We start from the raw sequence: 19,222 nt of genomic DNA on the forward strand, positions 1-19,222 counted from the left end.
CCAACCACTGTGTTCTGTGCACTTTTTGTTAACATTCCTCTGCTGAAAGAGCATATGGTGGCCTAGTATTTAGTAGGAATGTCACACGAGACTCATATAAAGTGGATTCTCAACTAGGTGCCTTCCAGATCCCTGCCTCACACTGAATATGTGTCCAGGCTGCAAAAGCCTCCTGCATACATTTCTGAAGTGCTACTTCTCTGGACAGGACATTGTCCCTTCCACTTCCATTCACTCCCCCTCACCCACCCCCTGCCTCTTTACTCCATGATGCTATTATCCATTTTGGAATTCAGAGGGCATTTAGACTCCTTTGTTTTCTGACTTCTTGCTAGCTCTGGGAATCTGGATGCACATCTTGTTTCTTAAAGCAAATTTAGAACATAATGACTATAGTTGTTAACTGCTAGTGTAATCCAGGTCTACAGTTCACATTAAACATTAGCTCATATTGCCTCCAGGTTTGAAACCAATGTACCCAGAAGAAATTTACAAAGGGACAATGATGTTGAAATATTTTAAGTGCAAACAGGATTCCTGTGTGTTGACAGGGACAAGGCCATGTTTAAAGTCCCTATTTTGATTCCTAATTTTCCATTCCTTTCCAGTGGCCTTTTCCTCTTTGGACATTCTGCAATCTTGTGACTGAGCATTCCAGCTCCCTCTTTGTGAAATGCCTCTGATTAAATGTGTATATATAAAATCTCTTACTTTATCCCAGCAGAGGTGACTTTAATATGGAGGCATAGTACTGCCACTGTTGACCGTGGAGGAATAGCACTGCCACTGCTATTCCAACTGACCAGTTGGAAAACTCAGCATTTGGAGCACTGGAAAAATTTTTTTTAATTTTTTAATGTTCATCTTCTAAGTAAAGAGGGAATTCAACTGCCAGAATTATTAGTTCATACAATTGTGTTCTACTTTTTGCTTCCCACAGAGCAATGTTTGATGCATGAGGTTTTGGTTGATTACGTTTTATTGCATTCTAGTGGGAACCAGTTTCTCCACCCATTCTCATTCTCTTTGCTTTCAATTCCCTTTTGTTCCTTGGGCCAAAGGATGCAGCTAGATCTGAGAGCCAGAGAGAGTGAAGTAAAAGATGCTGGCATTTAATGCAAGAATTGGTTCAGTATATAATCCTGTTTACTTCTTTTCTTGGTCAAAGCAAAAATAATGCAGGCATCTTGCGAGAAGGATGTTTATCAAGTGTATAGGACCTAATGTGTAGATGCTTAGTTTATCATATGGAAGCTTTGGGAAACTGGAGTCTTATAATTTCCCTATGATGCATCTGCCTCTCAGGATTTTTTTCCCAAAAGTCATTGTTCTCCATAGCCTATCCAGATATTTTTTTAACATCTTGCTTGTTAATGTGACTGCCAGCATCTTAGAGAAGTTGACAGTTTATGTGATTTCTATTAGCAGAAAAAAGTGGGCTCAAAAGCTTTTTCTCTAAATGAATCTATTGTTGAATGTCTAAACTGACTCAGAATACAGGTGCATGTTCTGCTCTGAGAAGGTAGAAGAAGGGGAAGAGCCCAATCCAGAAAAGGTATGTGGGGGGAAGGCAGGGAACCCAGAAGCAATGGCCAGCCACCCTGTGCTGTGATCTCAGCCTAAACCATATCCCTGAGAAGGAGTTTTTTACTTCCTATTTGTATCCCTGGGCAACCACAGACCCCCACCTCCTACGTGGGATGTTAGCCTTGGAGCACCGAGGAGATGAGCTGCAGAGCTAAAGCAGAGTCCCAGAGGAGCTTCAGTTCTGCAGAATCTATGCAGCCTTCTTTGCCATACATTGATCACACGCTTAGGGCTTGGGAGATGAGAGCTGAGGGCTGAAACGCCTCAAGGTAAGAAGACCCCCTTTCCCAGAAAGTGGACTCCTCCAGTTTTCTCACATGATTATTCAAGTAGTTTCACTTTTCCATATATAGGAGTCCCTCAGGAGCAAGCTCTGACCAGTCAGAGGGAGTGACACATCCCTCTCCAGTCCCTCCTCCTCACCCATCCGCACCTTTACTCTCACGTGCTCGTGGGCACTTATGCAGAAGTGAGCCCCGTGGCTCTGCCAAAGACGAGCCTGTTGGGTTTAAAGGAGGAAAATAAAAAAAACCTTAGGCCAGGTCCCAGCATTAAAATTGTTACCTCAAAGAAGCTGAGTGGAGAAGTGTGAAGAGATGAATGGACCAGTGGATGGCTTGTACGATCATTCTCTAAGTGAGGAAGGAGCATTCATGTTCACATCGGAATCTGTAGGAGAGGGGCACCCGGGTAAGTAGATGGTCTTGGACAGATGGCAACCTATATGGGGTAGGGGGATATTACTGAAGGCCTGGAAAACAATGTATGTAAATTACTATAAAGGATCTCAAGAAGAACAATATGCAATCTTTTTTATTTTATTAATTTGCAGTTTTGTAAAGCAATCACTTGTTGTGCAAATAATAGATTGTAAGTTAGTGAAGCCAAGGGTCTGTGCTGCTGCCCACCACCAGCATTTCCTTGGGGCTACAATAGAGGATATATGGTTAGTTGGATAAACATATTGTATGTGTAGAATGTATCATCAGGTATTCACTTTATACAGAGGTTTTTTTTTTTTTTTTTTTGGTAAAGCTTTTTTATCAATGAGCAGCTTAAGTCAACAGAGAATGTTCCCACAAACAAAACACACAAACAAGGTCATTAAGTTTCGAATGTAAAGCGTGTAGAGTTTAGAAATGAACAGCAGTGCATTCTAATAGGGGCTGAGACAGATCTCTAGGTCCTGAAAGAAAATCCAGTATTTTTTTTTTTTTATCTCTGAAAAGTGTGATGTGGAGAAATGAGAGAGGCTTCCGTGAAGACCATGATGGGAGCCTCCAGTTTCTGGGACAGTGGTTCTCAGACTTCAGGGTGCATCACCATCACCCAGTGGGCTTGTTAGAACACAGAGTGCTGGGCCCCACCCCCAGAGTTCCTGATTTAATACATCTTGGGTGAGGCTCAAGAATTTGTGTTCTGAAGAAGTTCCCAGGCAATGCTGATACTGCTGATGTGGGAGCCACACTCTGCAAACCACTGATCTAGGAGAACCCTGATGGCCAGACACACTGATTTATGTATTTAAGCACCTCTTCAAAATTCACCAGAGTATTTGAACTTTTTGGTGACTTATCATCATCAAGTTTAACTTTTTTTCATCTTCCTCATCCTTGCTATTTCTCAAACAGCTTTAATTTTCATACCTTGTAACTCAGCTTTAGATATCTCAGTGCACTGCCCCTTCCATATGCTTTAGCCACTGGTTCTCAACTGGGGAAAGTTTTGCAACCCTTTTCCCCTAAGGGCATTTTGTACTATCTGGAAACATTTTTTGATTGCTACAGCTATTCCAGGGGGTCAAGGCATGGCCTGAAACTGGCAGTTAGTGGAGAGAGGCCGGGTGTGCTTCTAAACACAAGACCATCCCCCACAACAAAGAAATTTTCCAGCCCAAAATGTCAATAGTGCTGTTGAGAAATCTTGGCTTAAACTGAATGTTGTTTGTAGCTTAGCTCATTTCAATGTAAACAGCATCTTTCATTCTGCATGACTTTATAAAGTTTCTAGATTTACTGTAGTCATAGTCTCAGATTCACTGCTATGTCTGATGTATTTTGGACAGCTCCATGACTTATGAAGGCCATCTACAGGTCCGAAGATGGCCATATATAGAATTTGCTCCATGTGGAGGAAGTGGGTGCTTTTTCACGCAGTGGCCAGTGGTCCCATTGTACACACAGCAATGTGCTCAGTGGACAGAGAATGAAAATTCCAGTCAGTTGACAATTCTGTCTGCTTAATGGCAGCCCTTCAAATTGTCTGATTTAGCTTACCACTGTACATTAGCTGTCCATGTAAAACAGTTTTCTTTGTGGCTTTCTTCTTGTCATTCCAGTGCTGAATTCCTCTCCATCAGAAAGATAAAATTAATGATTCCTTTTCAACTTCCAAGAAAGTTATTAGCTATCTTAAGGCTACTAAGTGATATTGATAGAAAATTTGGAAGCCTTAGACAGTTGAGAAGGGACCTCCTAAGGCATTATCTTAGTCTGCACCGCTATCTTAGTACCCTTGCTCAACTCCAGCTTATCCCTAACATCCCTATCCCATTTCCCTGTGTGCACTGGAAACATGTGACCTGTGTCCTCTGAGCGAGCAGAGTCATCCATGGTCAGCATGTGAGTGGCTCCTAGGAGTCCTGATGGCAGGGTCTAAAGTGATATTTGAGCAGCAGGAGGCCTTTACTGATAGGCAGTTGCAGGGGGATGAACTCAGACAAACCTTGATTTATAAACAGGATTAGCAGGGAGATGGAAAAACTCAAATATATATTTAGTAGCAGCTTCTGAAGGTAAGATTAGAGAATTAACCTTCAGATTCACATTTTAACTACAGAATTTCATATGCACTTTCAAAATCTGAAATGCTTGATTCTGGGCCTGCATTCTTAATTTAAAAAACGTATAAAATGACAAAAGGGACACAAGGAAATTTGAGAGGTGATGGATGTTTATTAAATCTTGATTGCGGTGATGGTAACACAAGTATGTACACATGACCAAACTTGCCAAATTTACATTTGTAAATTTAATTAATTTCCTTAAATTATGTATTAATTATATGCACATTTTTGTATATCAATTATACTCCAGTAAGTCTGGGAAAAAACTTATTAACTTACTAAGAGTGGACTCTGTGGGTATTTTGAACACTAAACAAGATGTAATATGTGCAAATAGACGTCACTTTTATTTCTGAGTTTGTAAACATTGGCAGTACACATAACTCCAAAGCAAGAGTGGATTTCTCCACAGTGTCTACATGCTCGACCACGAGGAGTTTTTCTTTAAATTATTTATTTTGGCTGCACTGGGTCTTCGTTGCTGTGCATGGGCTTTGTGTAGTTGCAGTGAGAGGGGGCTACTCTCTAGTTGCAATGTGTGGACTTCTCATTGTGGTGGTTTCTCTTGTTGTGGAGTACGGGCTGTAGGCACAGCAGCTCAGAAGTTGCCACACCCAGGCTGCTCCAGCATGTGAGATCTTCCTGGACCAGGGATTGAACCTATGTCCCCTGCATTGACAGGCAGATTCTTAACTACTGGATCACTAGGGAAATCCCATCGACCATGGGGAATATTTAAGGCAAATCATAGAAGAATAAGATGGAGTACCAGCCCATGTTGAACTTTTGTCAGTCCCACCTTGATGAGGAGGTGAAACCCAGCTGCTGGGACATCTGGCCTTCAGGAGGCTGAATGACGGTGGGGAGGATCTCAGAGCTGCTTGTGGAAGTGTTCAGCAAAACAGCAGTGGCAGTGATGTGTAGAGGTTTTCTTACAGGACTCTACAGGTGGAGACATGGAAGTGGGCGTGGTTTTACGCACAGTGCACTGTTAACTTGTGGAACCAGCAGTACAATGCATCTATCTGTTCTATCCTCTTCTACCCGTTGGCACCTGGTCTTACTGATGTCATTAGTGTTTTAAATTCTGTTTCTAGGACTTTTCTTGATGTTAGAATTTAAGGAAATATGCTGAGGAATGAGATATTTCTGTGTGTATATCTTAGTTCTTTACACGTCTATATCTATTATTTATTTAGATATAGTTAGATATTCACAGAAATCTAGTTTTCTATGAATGAGATACTTTTTAATTGGAAGAATATACGTGTGTATATATGTGACTTACTTTAGACTCTTGTAGCTGGCTTTGAAATATATTTCTTTTTTAGGGAGTTCTATGACTTTATATAATATACATCATCCAAAATTAAGGCAAAAGTGGGAAGAAATAAAAATTCCAAAAATTTACAATTTCTTATATTTTAAAAGTGTCTTCTTGGGTAGACTTGATATGTAAATTGACAAAATATCTAATTATTTTAACATTTCAGTTTTTAGGCTTAACATGTCTGTGAATTTTACTCATGTTCATTCTTGTCCAGATAAGATCTGTGACCAGATCAGTGATGCAGTGCTGGATGCCCATCTCAAGCAGGACCCCAATGCCAAGGTGGCCTGTGGTAAGAAATGCCTGACCCCTCCTGCTGGAGACCTGAGTGGGCTCAACTTGAAACCTGTGCCCATGTTGAAGCCCTCAGCACAGCAGAGAACTGGGGACTTCAGGGCCTAGAGGGCCCCGGGGTGATAGAACTAGCCTCTTCAACTTTACAGAGGGGATCTTGGGTATCCCTTGGCCAAGGTCATGGGGTACAGGTCCTGGTGTGGAGACCAGAGCCCCTCTCTCCTCACAGTCAGCACCTTGTCTTGTCTAATGCTCAGACCCACCCTTTCCTCTCCAGGGCCACCCTAGTCCTCAGACTGAGCACTGTAGGGACCCGTGCCCCTCTAAGGGTGGACTTCACCCTGACATGTTTATAAATAATTTGCCTTGATTCTGTGCTCAGGACCCCATACCCTAAAGCCTACATTGGAGCTTTAGCAGTAAGGGGGCAAAAGAGGCCTCATGTATGTTGGCTGCATTCTTTATGACTACATACAGCCATTGTCTCGTTGTAATGAACACAGCAGTCTTATGATTATTTCCATCCAACAGCAGAGGCTGAACAAGCCGTTCAAGATCGGGCAAGTAGTAAGTGCGTGGTATAAAAACTTGGAATTTGTGTGACCAATTCTTTCCAAAGTGCAGTTCTCTGAACAGCCTGTGAGGATGGTCAGAACTCGTGCTGGGCTGTACTGTCTGTTATCACCATGATTGTCCTTCTGGAGTCCATTCCCTGTGTGGTCTTTTGTGTGGGTCTTTGTCAGCACTATGAGAGGTCCAGGTGTGGAGCCCCCTTAGCCAGCATGCAGCCACTAGCCTGTCTCTTTGCCTTCAGAGACGGTGTGTAAGACGGGCATGGTGCTGCTGTGCGGGGAGATCACCTCCATGGCCATGGTGGACTACCAGCGTGTGGTGCGGGAAACCATCAAGCACATCGGCTACGACGACTCTGCCAAGGGTGAGGCCAGGGTCCCCGGGATGGAGCCCGCCTAAGGCTCTCCATCTTCTAGAAGAGCAAATACCTCTACTTCTAGGCCCACTTGCCAGGGTCCAGGGCTCGCAAGCTCTGGCAACAGTATGGCAGCCCAGGCAGACTGGCCCTTGTCCATCTGTTGCAGACTCTGGTCTTGTTTACGGTCCTAACTTCTTGGGAGAGGAAGAAGCTCTGGGTCCAAGGTGCTGCTCTCTCTTGGGGCCGTGTTGTCTGCCAGGCGCTGGGGCAGGGGTGTGTGTGTGTGTGTGTGTGTGTCTTCCTATCTAATTGTTGGAGGAACTCTGCTCCACTCCCTATGATGTAAATGAGGAAATTGAGACTTAGAGATGTCAATAACTCATATAAGGTGGCACAGTCAGTAAGGGGCTATCCCCAGTTGGGACTCCTGTGCTTTCTGCTAAGCTATGCTGCTCTTCCCCACATAGAGGAGAAGGTGACTCAGTCTAGTACAGGTGCCGACAGCAGGTGGAGGAGACAGGCTGGTCCAGGGTGGCCCCAGTGCCCGGCAGTGTGGGAGCCTGCAACCCCAGGAAGAGGCCCAGGCCCTGGCTGGAGCTGAGGAGGAGCCCTGTGACGAGGTGGGGGTGAGAGAGCTGAGGGCCCTGAAGCAGACGCCTGCACGGTAGGAACAGACAGGCTGGGAAGGAGCCCAGCCTGGAGGGCGTCAAAGACAGGCCACGAGGGCCCAGTTCTGGGGCCGGTGTGCACTGGTCTACTTGTTGGTTGTCTGGGGTGATATGTGGCATCTTCGTGGGTCAGGGCAGGCTGCGGTGACATGCTCACGTCTTTTACGTGAGAGAGGCCCTCCCTGTGTGCAGCCACCTTCCTGCTGGCTTGCCCAAAGGACTCACTTGAGCATACGGTAATTTTGTGGCTATATCAAGAACCTGTGGGAAGAAGAAACCAGTGAGAACAGGTTGCTTCTCCCAGCCAGCACAAAGGGTGTTCACAGAGCAGCCACATTGTCCCAGAACAGCAGCTCCCTGCCGTGTTACCTTGCAAGCCTTCCCCCTGTTCTACCATGAATAGCTGACTTATTATTTACTTATTCAAGAACAAACTTTATTCTGCGTTAGATAGAAGGGAAGTAGTTTCCTTAGGGGTGTCACATCCCCTAGAAGAGAGAAGCAGGAGTGGGTGAAGCTCTTCTTGTCAGCACGCCTGCATCAAGGGGACCGGCAGGCTGCGGGCTGGGCTGCAGTCACAAGGCCCCCAGGCTAGAGGCTCCCACTGCTCTTTGCTGCAGAGTTGACCTTTCTAAGCCCTCCTCCTCTCCCCTTAGTGCCCTGAACTGTTTTCCCAAGTGACTTGAAGCCTTTCAGTCCATCTCAGCACTGAGATTTATTATTTAGACAGGGAGTGTAAGGTAAAATGGGAATTTGGTGAGTCCTTGGCAGTTGAAGGTTGTTCCCTGGCTTGTGTATTCAGAAGCCTTCACTAGGAATAGGGGCTGCAGAGGACAAAGGTGGCCTGGTACTCCTGAGTAGAGGCACTGCCTGGCATTAAGTGTGGTGTGGCACGAGATGCTTGGCAGCGAGTCAGCGACAGAGTGTGCACTGAAGAGCTGGGTTGGGGGCCGTTCAGGGATGTTTACTGAGAGCCGGATGGACTTGTGGAGGGGGCGGGGTCAGAGGAGGAGCTTTCAAGGCAGAGGGTCCTTGTGGAGGTGGAAAAGGAGGTTGTGTTTAAGCTAAACCTGAGTTCACTTTGGTTGAGGGCTCAGCTGGGAAAGCCTGGCTGGAGCTGAGCAGGTTCCAGTTTACTGCCTTTGGTGGTAGGTCTTCACTTGAAGCTTGTAGGTAAATAATAGGTTGAACCTAGGGGTATTTTTGTGATTTTACTTGTTTTAGTAAGCCCATTCTGGCCACAGGGGTAGGAGAACAGATTGGAAGAGGGGGATAGTCAGTGTATCACTGATACTTGACTTTGTGGTGCAGCCTCTGTGCATGTTAGCTCCTCATTCATATCCATCCTGTAGCTGAGCCCAGCAAGATAGTGAAAACCAATTTGGGAAGGGTATGCAGTCTGCCTAGTGGCACCCTCGTGGGGCTTCTTGGCCTGAGCTGCTGCTACCCAAGATGTCTGTGTCCCAGGCCCCAGGCCCTGTCCCCAGCCTGGGCCAGGCAGGAGGCAGGGACTCACCTCCATCTCTGTGCTTGAGCTTTGGGTATAGGATGACAGGGGCCTCAGCCTCCAGAGGTGTAGTTTTTCCATTTTGCTCAGGGCACTCTGACTCTGGGAGTGTCTCTGGATGGTCCACATGCACCTATTGCTCAGTATATTTGATGCTTGGGTTTGGTGTATATTTTTGATACTTGGGCTCTGACAGGCAGTGTTGGAAGGGCCCTTGATGTTCACTTAAGTGCAGTGATTTTCAACCTGGGTCCTAGGAGGTGCCTCGGGGAGAGCCTAAGGGGGCAGGCCCTTGGTCATCCACCACCCTTCTACCAGAGCAGCTGTAACTGTTATCTGGTTTTCATACTGCCATTCTGTATAGGGTATATATTTTTAATTGAGGTGTGGTTTAATACACCGTGGAGGGTTTTCTTTTTTTCCTTTTTCTTTTTTTTTTACTAAAGAGTTCCATGTGATAGGATGAGAAGGATACTGACATTCCCCATCCTAGGCCTCAGTTCTGAGCCCAGACTGATGGCAGAGACCACCCACCCCAACACTAAATGCCCTCTTGGGTTCCAAGCAGCCCCCAGGAGCTCCAGCCTCCCTCTGCTTAGGCCTGCTCTCCTTGTGTCCAGGCTTTGACTTCAAGACCTGCAATGTGCTGGTGGCTCTGGAGCAGCAGTCCCCGGATATCGCCCAGTGCGTCCACCTGGACAGAAATGAAGAGGATGTCGGTGCCGGAGATCAGGTCACTCAGTGCTAAGCGTGGGCACCGTATCAGGACAGCAGTGCAGTGTGCTCTGCGTCACAGGGCTAGCTGTTCGTGTGTGATGGACGAGTGCACTGTGGGGTAGCGCTCCCCGCCCCCATGTCTGGAGCCTCACAGCCTAGCTGGAGGGCAGGATGGGTTGGGAATACCCGGTGTGGCCTGTCTCCCTACCTAGAGAGTTGGGTTCAGGACCCTGTCTTCCCCTCCACAAGTACCCAGTATAAAAGTCACATGCCTGGGAGGGTGGAGGGCCAGCTGGGCTTTAGATTTGAAAAGAGTTGTCACCTGTGGTCTGAAGTGGGTGTCTGCTACAGGGCCTGATGTTTGGCTATGCCACGGATGAGACGGAAGAGTGCATGCCCCTCACCATCATGCTGGCGCACAGACTCAATGCCCGCATGGCAGAGCTGCGGCGCTCAGGGCAGCTCCCCTGGCTGCGGCCTGACTCCAAGACACAGGTGAGCCCCTGCTCTCTGACCCCCTGCAGGGCTCCAGAAATGCACCTCAAACAGACCCCTTCCATATGTTAAGATCAAAATGTTCTGTCTGGGCACTCAAAGAATTGTTGAATCTGAAAAGAACTATTTATTTGAAAAATCTTCAGCTCCTGATAAACCTTTTCTTTTCTCCCCTGACCCCCCAATATTTTAGTATGAAAAAATTTTAAATACAGAAAAATGAACAGTTCTAGATTTTTGAGGTGCTGGACTTCTTAGCATATGTTTATTCTAGTAATATGACTCCCCAATTCCTGCCACAAACCTTCGTAACTGGTTTCAGACTTTTGGCCACTGCCTGTCAGGTCTCCCTATCTTGAGCAAAGCTTGAATACCCCATGAACAAGTGCTGTCTGTAGCTCGCTGCAGCCCTCTTGCTTTGTTTCTCATAGAAAGGATTTACCTTTGCCGATTCTGGTGCTCTGTTGCCAGTGGCCCTGATCCCTGTGTTCTGCAGTGATGAAATCTGCACTGAATCTGGATTTGAGAGCTGGCAGTAATGCAAGTGCTGGCACATGCTGAGGCCCCTGTCTACCTTCACTCTCCACATCCTGACAACCCTGGTGGCCCCTTTCCTTGGAGCTCCTTTCCCAGCTCTTCTTCCACACTCCAGTGGGGTCTGGACACTTCCTCTTCTACATGCTCTTTCCTCCTACCCACACTTGTGGGTTGTTTTCACATCTGCACACTTGGCTTCCAAATCTTCCACCTACAGGTCTGTCTGAATTACCAGCCCCCATTTCTCACTCATCCTGCAAACATGTGGGCCCCAGGGGTGCACCTCAGTTGAAGGGGTTTAATGGAGCCCACCTTTCCCCAGCCCTCTCTATCTCCACTCTGTCTGGGTTACTCTTGTCCCTCTAGAACATCCCTTCTCTGGCCTCTTTTCCCAGGCCAGGCTCAGCTGTGTCCTCCCAAAGGCTCTCTCCGCCTGGAAACTTCAGTTAATTCACTCTGGACTTCACTTTTAATTTTCTTATATCTGCTCAGAACCATCTACAACTTTCTACTTCCTACTGGAGGTGAGAGGAGTACCCATTTGTTATTCTGGCATTTAAAGCCCTGCGTGGTCTTCTAGCTTTACCTTCCTCGGTCCCCACCCCCAGTCTTTGCTTCATCCACATGCCTTCACTCACATTCCCTTCATTTCTCAGTGCTTTGCACCTGTGCTCTCACCCCTCACTTTCCTTGGAATCTTCCTCTGGTCCCCACCTGTCCTTCAGTGGCCAGCCTGGTTCCTGCCTCCTGCTGGTCTCCCCTGATCACTCTCAATGGGACATCTTCTTACCCTGCACTTGGAATTTGGCTCCTGCGATTTTATAGTTCAGCATGGTACTCGTGACTCTGTCACATTACTCCCCAAGTGTCAGGCCGCCCATGACGAAGGTTGCATATTGGCTGTACCTGGAGCAACAGAGTGTCTCTGTGGCCTAAAGGAAGTCCTTGGGACTTCAGGTGTTATCCACATGACCCCCAAACTGGGAAGTGGGATCATGAGCATCACTCAGGTGATCTTCCAGGTGGTGGGCAGGAGAGCTGAAATATGTAGGTTGTGATGGTATCAAAAGAAAGGAGCCTGCCCTGCCTGCTCTGTATTGTGCCAGAGCTATGTGGGGATGGGGAAGAAGGGTGGAGAAATCCTAGAACACAGATGAGAGGAAGTAAGTGGAGTGGCTCAGATTTCCTCCTCCCTGCATGAGGGTGAGCACTAGAGGGTTCACCTATCAGAATCACTGAAACAGCAAAGGCCTCCTATGTTTGCTTAGTAATAGAAGGTTTCCGAGTCCAGAGGGCAGTGAGAGAGGAGGGGAGGACGGGCCCTTCCAGGCTTTTCCTTCTTGCAAGGAGACACTGAATTCTCTTATAAATGTCCTCCGTGGACCTCAACAAGGCTGCTACCCTGGGAGGGGTGCCATGCCGGGAACAAGGTCTGGGTCTTCTCGTCTATTGATAAAGAATTTTTATCACCTGCCCATGGTGTTGACTGTGAACAGAATGAGCCTTTCCACCTGAACAAATTCTTGCTTCTGATAACTAAGAGCTGAGTGGCAGTACAAATGGCTATTTTTGTACCTGGCCAGAGTTATGTTTTCCGCGGTGTACTTTTCTCCACATCTTGCTGACATGATGAGATAAACGCAATGCTTGAGGCCCTTTGCTCAGCCACAGCTCTGCTTGGGGTTTGCGGCAGAGTCGGGGAGCCCAGGAGCAGTGGAGATGGACCTCAGCAGCATCTCAGGAAGCGAGCCTTCTCCAGAAGCCAGGTGCAGCAGGTCTGATTCCAGAGCTGCTGCAGAGCCTCCACTTTGGAGCTCCCAGCCCCCGAACTCCAGCTTCCTCTCGCAGGTCCGGGAGTGCACACAGCCCAGCATGAAAGGAGCTGTGCTCGGTACACAGCTGGTGTGCATATGCCCATCGCCCTAGGATCAAGCATTGTGCACCCAGGGCTCTGTCTCTTCCTTCTTCTGGACCCCACCCTGTTGTTCTTTGGGCCAGGCAGGACATAGAGTTTGATGGATATCGAAGGGGTCTTTGCCTTAGGCAGAGCCCCAGAGAGACACTGTTTGCTGCCTGTAGTCCTATCAAGGCCCTTGGGGTGGGAGCAGCCTGTGCCTGCTGGCCAACGTCCCTGCCAGGGCCATCTGGTGTAGCTGCATTCCTTCAGGCCCCACAGCCCCTCTGGGTACTGTTCTTGTGGGTCCACACTGCCTTGGGTAGCAGTGGGGCCTGGGGCTCCAGTACTGAGGGTCTGGGGTGACAGCCTTCTGCTGGGCAGAGCCCAGTTACCAGGCTGCACAGTTCCAGGTCACAGCCCACCTTTGCTGGCTGTGTGATCTTGACAGAAGTATTTATATTCTGGAAGCCCATTTTCTCTCGTCTTTGAAATGGGGCTGGTAGCAACTTCTCACAGCATTTGGTGTGCCTTGTAGCATACAGTACACACCCAGTCAATGCCAGCTTCTTTTTTTTCTTTTTCCAGCCTCATCTGCCGTCCTCACCATCTCCTTCCCTCTTGCTCTGTGAGCCCAAGGTGCGCAGGCCGGGACACGGGCTCTCGCCCTCCCTGGTGTGTTGGGAGAGGACAGGGTGCAGAAGCAGTCTGTCTGTGCTGCTGTGGCGGTGATGCAAGCTGTGGGAGCAGGCAGAACAGCGGTTGGCTCTTGGGCTTTTCACTGACTGGCCTGTGACTTCAGGGAAATTGTTACTCTTCGCAGAGCCTGATTTTTCTTATTTGTAAAATGGTGACAATACTGCTCATCTTGCTGGGATGGCTTCAACATTCATCAATAATGCATGAAACAGGCACAGAACTGACCTACACTGTGGGGAGAGAATCCCAGCTCTGTCCTGTGGCCAGCCCTGCAGGGGAGCTGCAGACAGGATCCTGATTTCCTTGTGCCCTTGGCTTTTCCTTGCTTTTGCCCAAATACCTGGAGGCTGGCAACCCAGGCCTTGCTACTGCCTCTTAGCTCAATCACCCTGGCTCAGGTCCCTCCACCAGGCAAGGTCCCTGGGCACATATGTTTCCAGAGACCCTCCATTGAGGAGTTGAGGCAGCGGGCATGTGGCCTGTGGACTCCCATGTTCCTTAGCAGAAGCCTGGGTGTCTTGCCTAGGGCCGTGGAGGGTCAAGACAGGGCTTTAGTGGAGGGACATTTGCTGGCACACAGGACCCTCTGAGACAGAGGGAGTCATCTGCTGAGTCACAGACAGAGAAAACTCTGCAGTGCTTGGGTCTCCAAAGTGGTACTGACTAGTCACGTGGGAATAGCTTGTGCCTCATGCCTGTCCATCTCATGGCACCAGGCAGTTATTTGCTATAAGAATGTGATGAACTTCCCTGAAGGACCTTTGAGAGCAGGAGGCCGCCACCCCTCCCCGGCTCTTGGGAGCCCTGTCCACCTCTTGGGCACCTGTACCTGGCAACGGAGCATCCTCAGGTCGGGGCAGGACCTCACATTTCCTCCCACCCTGCCACTCCCAGGTGACAGTGCAGTACACGCAGGACAACGGCGCGGTCATCCCTGTGCGCGTCCACACCGTCGTCATCTCTGTGCAGCACAACGAAGACATAACGCTGGAGGACATGCGCAGAGCCCTGAAGGAGCAGGTGATCAGGGCTGTCGTGCCAGCACAGTACCTGGACGAGAACACCATCTACCACCTGCAGCCCAGTGGGCGGTTTGTCATCGGAGGCCCCCAGGTGTGTCCCCATCACCGAATGAGCCCTGATTTTGCTTACCTCCCCAGCACAGGTGGTGGTGGCTTTGTGTGACTCGGGCCTGAGTGAGATGTGAAGTCAGCTCGCTCTGTGCAGCCTGCTATGTGCCCTTCAGTACAGGAGGATGGGGGCCATGTCCCGGGAGATTCCCACTTGAGACATCCTGCATAGGTCCAGCTGCCACCTGACCTGGCCAAGGGGCTAGCTAAATTTCCATCACAGGTGCTGAGCTTGCCCTGGTGGTGTTTCCCAGGTCTTGGCCACATGTGACCTGCAGCTCTTGTGGGCACCAAGGTGGGGACCCAGAGTGGCCCCTTTCTCCTGTGCCACAGGCATGAGCAAGCAGAGGGTGGCCTAGCCCCTTGCAGAGTCTGCTGACCACTACCAGGCACCTCTGCTGTGGACATGTTGCCACATAATGGAGCTCTCAGATGGGGGTCCTAGGGCAGAGTAGCACAGAAGCCCAGGGTGAATGGAAGTCCTGTGTTTTCCTCTTGCAGGACTTCTCAGGGCCTTGGCATGCTCAGGGCCTTGGCATGCTGCTTAGAACTGTGGATTTCTAAGCGGGGCGGGTGTTGTGGTGGTATAATATGCAGACTTTCCCCACGTCATTTAATATAGAGCCCCCTCAAACATCTTTTGTGGAGTGACATTGCACAGAATAGACACTTGAGCAAACGGGGAACAAAGTTTGCCAGATGGCACCAGCCGGGGCTCAGCCCCGGGTATATTTGTCCTAGCACAGTTTCCTTCTGAACTCATTTTTCTCCGTTGTGATCGACTCCTACAACAAAGACTTGGTGAGCGGGCTGTGACCCCAGTGGCCCATCTTCTGCCTTTTTCTGATGAGGTTCCAGCTGGTGACCTGACTTCAGTGACTACTACTCGGTGACTGAACTGGGATTAGGGCCCAGGCTTTCTGGCCGACTCTCAGCCAAGGGGGTCTTTGGAACACACACTCCTAGAAGCTACGGAGACTGTCTCCAAGTTGTGGTCTTGTGGCCATCCCAGCATTTCGGCCACCCCTCTGCTCACATCCCCATTCTGTGTCTTCCTTTTCCTCTGCAGGGGGACGCTGGTGTCACTGGCCGAAAGATCATCGTGGACACCTACGGCGGCTGGGGGGCACACGGTGGGGGCGCCTTCTCCGGGAAGGACTACACCAAGGTGGACCGCTCGGCGGCGTACGCTGCCCGCTGGGTGGCCAAGTCCCTGGTGAAAGCAGGGCTCTGCCGGAGGGTGCTTGTGCAGGTGGGTGAAAGCCCACCCTGCTTGAACCCCCACACCTGCCCTCAGTAGGAACGCGCTGGCCTGGCGGAAGGCCCACACTGCCGGAGGACATAACTCTGTGCCACGTTGGGTTTTGTGGCCACTGTCCTGCAAACCTGGGCGTGGGACAACAGAAGTCTTCAGGCAGCAGGGCACATATGGAAACCGCAATGAAGTGGAGGGTGTGTCTAGGCAGATGGGGGCTGGGAGTAGAGGGAGTGTTTTGTGCAGGGCATGTGTGGTTTCTGCGGCCTCTCCCTGAGGACAGCAAGGTCTCTGTGAGGGGCCTGTCCCTGACCCTGGGCTCTTCTGACAGGTGTCTTACGCCATTGGTGTGGCTGAGCCACTGTCTATTTCCATCTTCACCTATGGAACCTCCCAGAAGACAGAGAGAGAGCTGCTGGATGTGGTCAATAAGAACTTTGACCTTCGGCCTGGTGTCATCGTCAGGTAAAAGGGCTGCCCCTGAAGTTGGGCAAAGCCCTCTTTCCTCACCCGGTGCTTGCTTATCAGAAAGAGAATCAGAAGGAAGGCTGTTCAGCCTCCCAGAAGCAGGAGGGGCTTCAAGCCCCTGGCCCAGCACAGTGCAAACCCCAAATGCAGAATGTCTAGTTTTCAGATTGAAGGAGCCCAGCAGACACTGACTTCAGGGGGCCCATCTTTGAGCAGGTGGGGGATCTTAGGAAAATAACTATAAGACCAGATGGCTGGGAATTGAGTCAGCAAGTCTGGCCCCAAGTGCTCTCACTTCTAATGCCACCCCTGCTTTCTGGAGCTTGCGGTGTCAATGTTGGTCTGTGCCAGGTCAGTAGAGTAGAGTGTAGGACAGAGTTCAAACCCTGATTCCTGGTGCATCTGTCTGTGTGATTGATCAGGCTGTCCCTGAACTCTGAGACTTTTTCCTAAGCGCCAGTGGCAGTCACCTTGTAAGGTGTGGCACGGCAGAGATAGGAAATTTAGGGAGAATTGCTCTTGAGTGGTTAACACCCCACACACTGATAGTCTGTTAATTACTCCTGTGCCCCAAATTCAGGGAAAGAAACTCTACTCCTTTTCCATTACAACTGACCCTTTGTTCTACTGACCGTGCAGGGACTTGGACTTGAAGAAGCCCATCTACCAGAAGACGGCGTGCTACGGCCACTTTGGGAGAAACGAGTTCCCTTGGGAAGTTCCCAAAAATCTTGTGTTTTAATGCTGGTGGGGGCCAGGCTGGCGAGCCCTGGAGGCTTCAGATGGGACAGAGCCACGCTCCTCTCCTCCAGGACCCCAACTCTCAGATCACCCGCTGCCTCCTTCCTGGGCAGAGCCAGGCCCCTCTGACTTAGCAGGAGGAAGGGGTCCTTCCGGTGCCGGGGCTCAGATCTCCTCATGAGGCCAGTCACTATGTTTTCCTGCCTTTTGCCCAGACCAAGGTGATGTGAATTTAGTGGAAATAGCACCCCTGTCAGAGGAAACCTGCTCAGTCACCTGCCCCCACAGCCGGGACCCTGAGCGGCCCCTCCCTCCTTGGTGTGTGCTGGGAAGATCTCGGGGCTCCGTGAAGGTTTTCTGGGTGTGCTGGGCCACCCTTCACGTCTGCAGCCATGTGGTCAACGTCCTGAGCCCGGCCCTCCCAGGCCATGCTTGTGGCAGGGATGACAGCAGCTAGCGTGAAAGAGACTGAGCTCATCACTGATCTCATTTCTTCTTCACTGCAATATGATGAGGTGACACCTTGCGTTACCTGCGTTTAAGGTGAGGCGGCCGAGTCAACTTTCACAGGGCCCACAGCTGCATGGGTCAGGGCCTAGACGTGCATCTGGGATCTTTGAATTGTGAGCCCATACACCTTGACCCCTCACCCTCAGCACCGCCTCCCACCCCAGTCTCATGGTAGAAACAGGTCTGAGTGAAGAGATGAGGCTGTGACCTCTGTCCTGAGGACCTGAGGTTGCTGGGTGTTAGGGGATCGACCCCCTTGGTGACCCCTGAGCAGTGATCTACAGAGCCAAGACAGAACCAAAGGGATGTTTCCTTTGCCTCTGTAATTTCAGAAGATAGATCAGGGTGTGCTGGATATCCTGGCCCATGGGGCTGGGCTGGAGTTTGAAATTAAGAGGCACCTATGTTATCCCAGCCCCTGACTACTCAGACATGCAGGGTTGGGCCCGTGGACTCCTGCGATGTGGGTCCAAGGCGAGTCCTGTCCCATATAGGGCTTCCTAGAGCAGGAGCAGCAGCTTGTCCCTTACACAAGGGATGGAACCCTGCATCCTCTGCATGTTTCCCTCTCTCTGACCCTTTGTAACCCCTGCAGTCTGAGTGCTGTTGGAATAAGTGGGTGAGCCTCTCAGATGCCCCTTCAGCGAGGACAGCTCAAAGGCTAAATGTTAAATGGTGACTGAAGTGGCAAGTCTTGACTCCTAGAGGGAGCTAAGTTGGCTGAGATGTCATGAGGAGATTTCTGCCTTTGCCAGGTGGCCTGTGGGACCAGGGCTACCTCTGAGGTCTTGGGTGATTCTTGGCACATTAGAGTCTTAGAAGCTTTGCATTCCCTTGCTTTTCTTCCATGGCCAGCACCTCCCTGGACTCCTTCCCTAACCTGGGCCTCTGACTGCTGCACCTCTACCTTATCCCCAGCTCTGCAGACCACAGGTTCAGGTAGGAGCCTCCACAGGTCCCCGGAGAATACTGGGGGCTAACTTCTTTCTGTGGCGCTTGGTGCCAGCTATGGCTGAGATGCACAGCTCAGGAAGCCTCATATGGGTGGCAGACAGCCTGCAGTGAGCTGTAGGCCTAAAGCACAAAAACCTTTGGCTTTCTCTTTCCATCAGGAGAAAGGCAGCTGTTCAGGGCAGAAAAAGAAGCCCAAATGACCGTAAAAACCTAGAGCTGGTGTGTGATATGGAAGCTCAGGAGTCTCACAGGGCTCTGGTCACCTGGGAAGTCTCAAGTTCCTTTTCAGAGAGGGAGGATTAGGTTTTCAGGTGGCTGAGTTCCTCTAACTTGGGCCATATTTGAAGTGAAAATTCAGAATTTTATACTTTCTACACCCCCTGGGAGAAACAAGGTTTTCTTGGGTCAACACTGTTTATATGAAATTAGAGTCTATATTTGTTAATAGTGCCTGCTAAGCCAGTGAATAAAAACTCAAGAAGCAACTACTCTATGCTTAGTTTTTGTCTGCAACCTCCCTAGAGACCTCACCTCCAAGTAGCATTACCTCATCCATCCCCCGGCGAAGCGGGTGTCCTGCCCTCAGGTTACCCAGCTGAAGTCCCTCCTATCCTGTCCACATGGGTTACGGTGCTTCACGCCAGCTTGTGTATTGTCACT

The 19,222-nt window shown here is 49.7% G+C and overlaps 1 protein-coding gene across 1 annotated transcript; it reads left to right on the forward strand.

The window, feature by feature from the left end:
- The first annotated feature begins 1,967 nt into the window (after nucleotides 1–1,967).
- MAT1A (methionine adenosyltransferase 1A) lies at nucleotides 1,968–19,050 on the forward strand. Its single transcript, XM_043477205.1, has 9 exons — nucleotides 1,968–2,277; nucleotides 5,977–6,054; nucleotides 6,871–6,993; nucleotides 9,783–9,895; nucleotides 10,231–10,374; nucleotides 14,399–14,617; nucleotides 15,704–15,886; nucleotides 16,221–16,354; nucleotides 16,997–19,050. Exons 1-9 carry the CDS (start codon nucleotides 2,184–2,186, stop codon nucleotides 17,097–17,099), a joined length of 1,191 nt encoding a protein of 396 aa, XP_043333140.1. The 5' UTR covers nucleotides 1,968–2,183; the 3' UTR covers nucleotides 17,100–19,050.
- Nucleotides 19,051–19,222: the final 172 nt, after the last annotated feature.

Source organism: Cervus canadensis, chromosome 8 (assembly GCF_019320065.1).
Source record: "Cervus canadensis isolate Bull #8, Minnesota chromosome 8, ASM1932006v1, whole genome shotgun sequence".
Lineage (NCBI taxonomy): Eukaryota > Metazoa > Chordata > Mammalia > Artiodactyla > Cervidae > Cervus > Cervus canadensis.

Bases quoted from the DNA above. Each gene is read 5' to 3' on its own strand.
- MAT1A (XM_043477205.1), top strand. From the start codon at position 2,184: ATGAATGGACCAGTGGATGGCTTGTACGATCATTCTCTAAGTGAGGAA. The intron at 2,278-5,976 runs GTAAGTAGATGG...ATTCTTGTCCAG, and splicing joins TGTAGGAGAGGGGCACCCGG to ATAAGATCTGTGACCAGATC. The intron at 15,887-16,220 runs GTGGGTGAAAGC...CTCTTCTGACAG, and splicing joins GCCGGAGGGTGCTTGTGCAG to GTGTCTTACGCCATTGGTGT.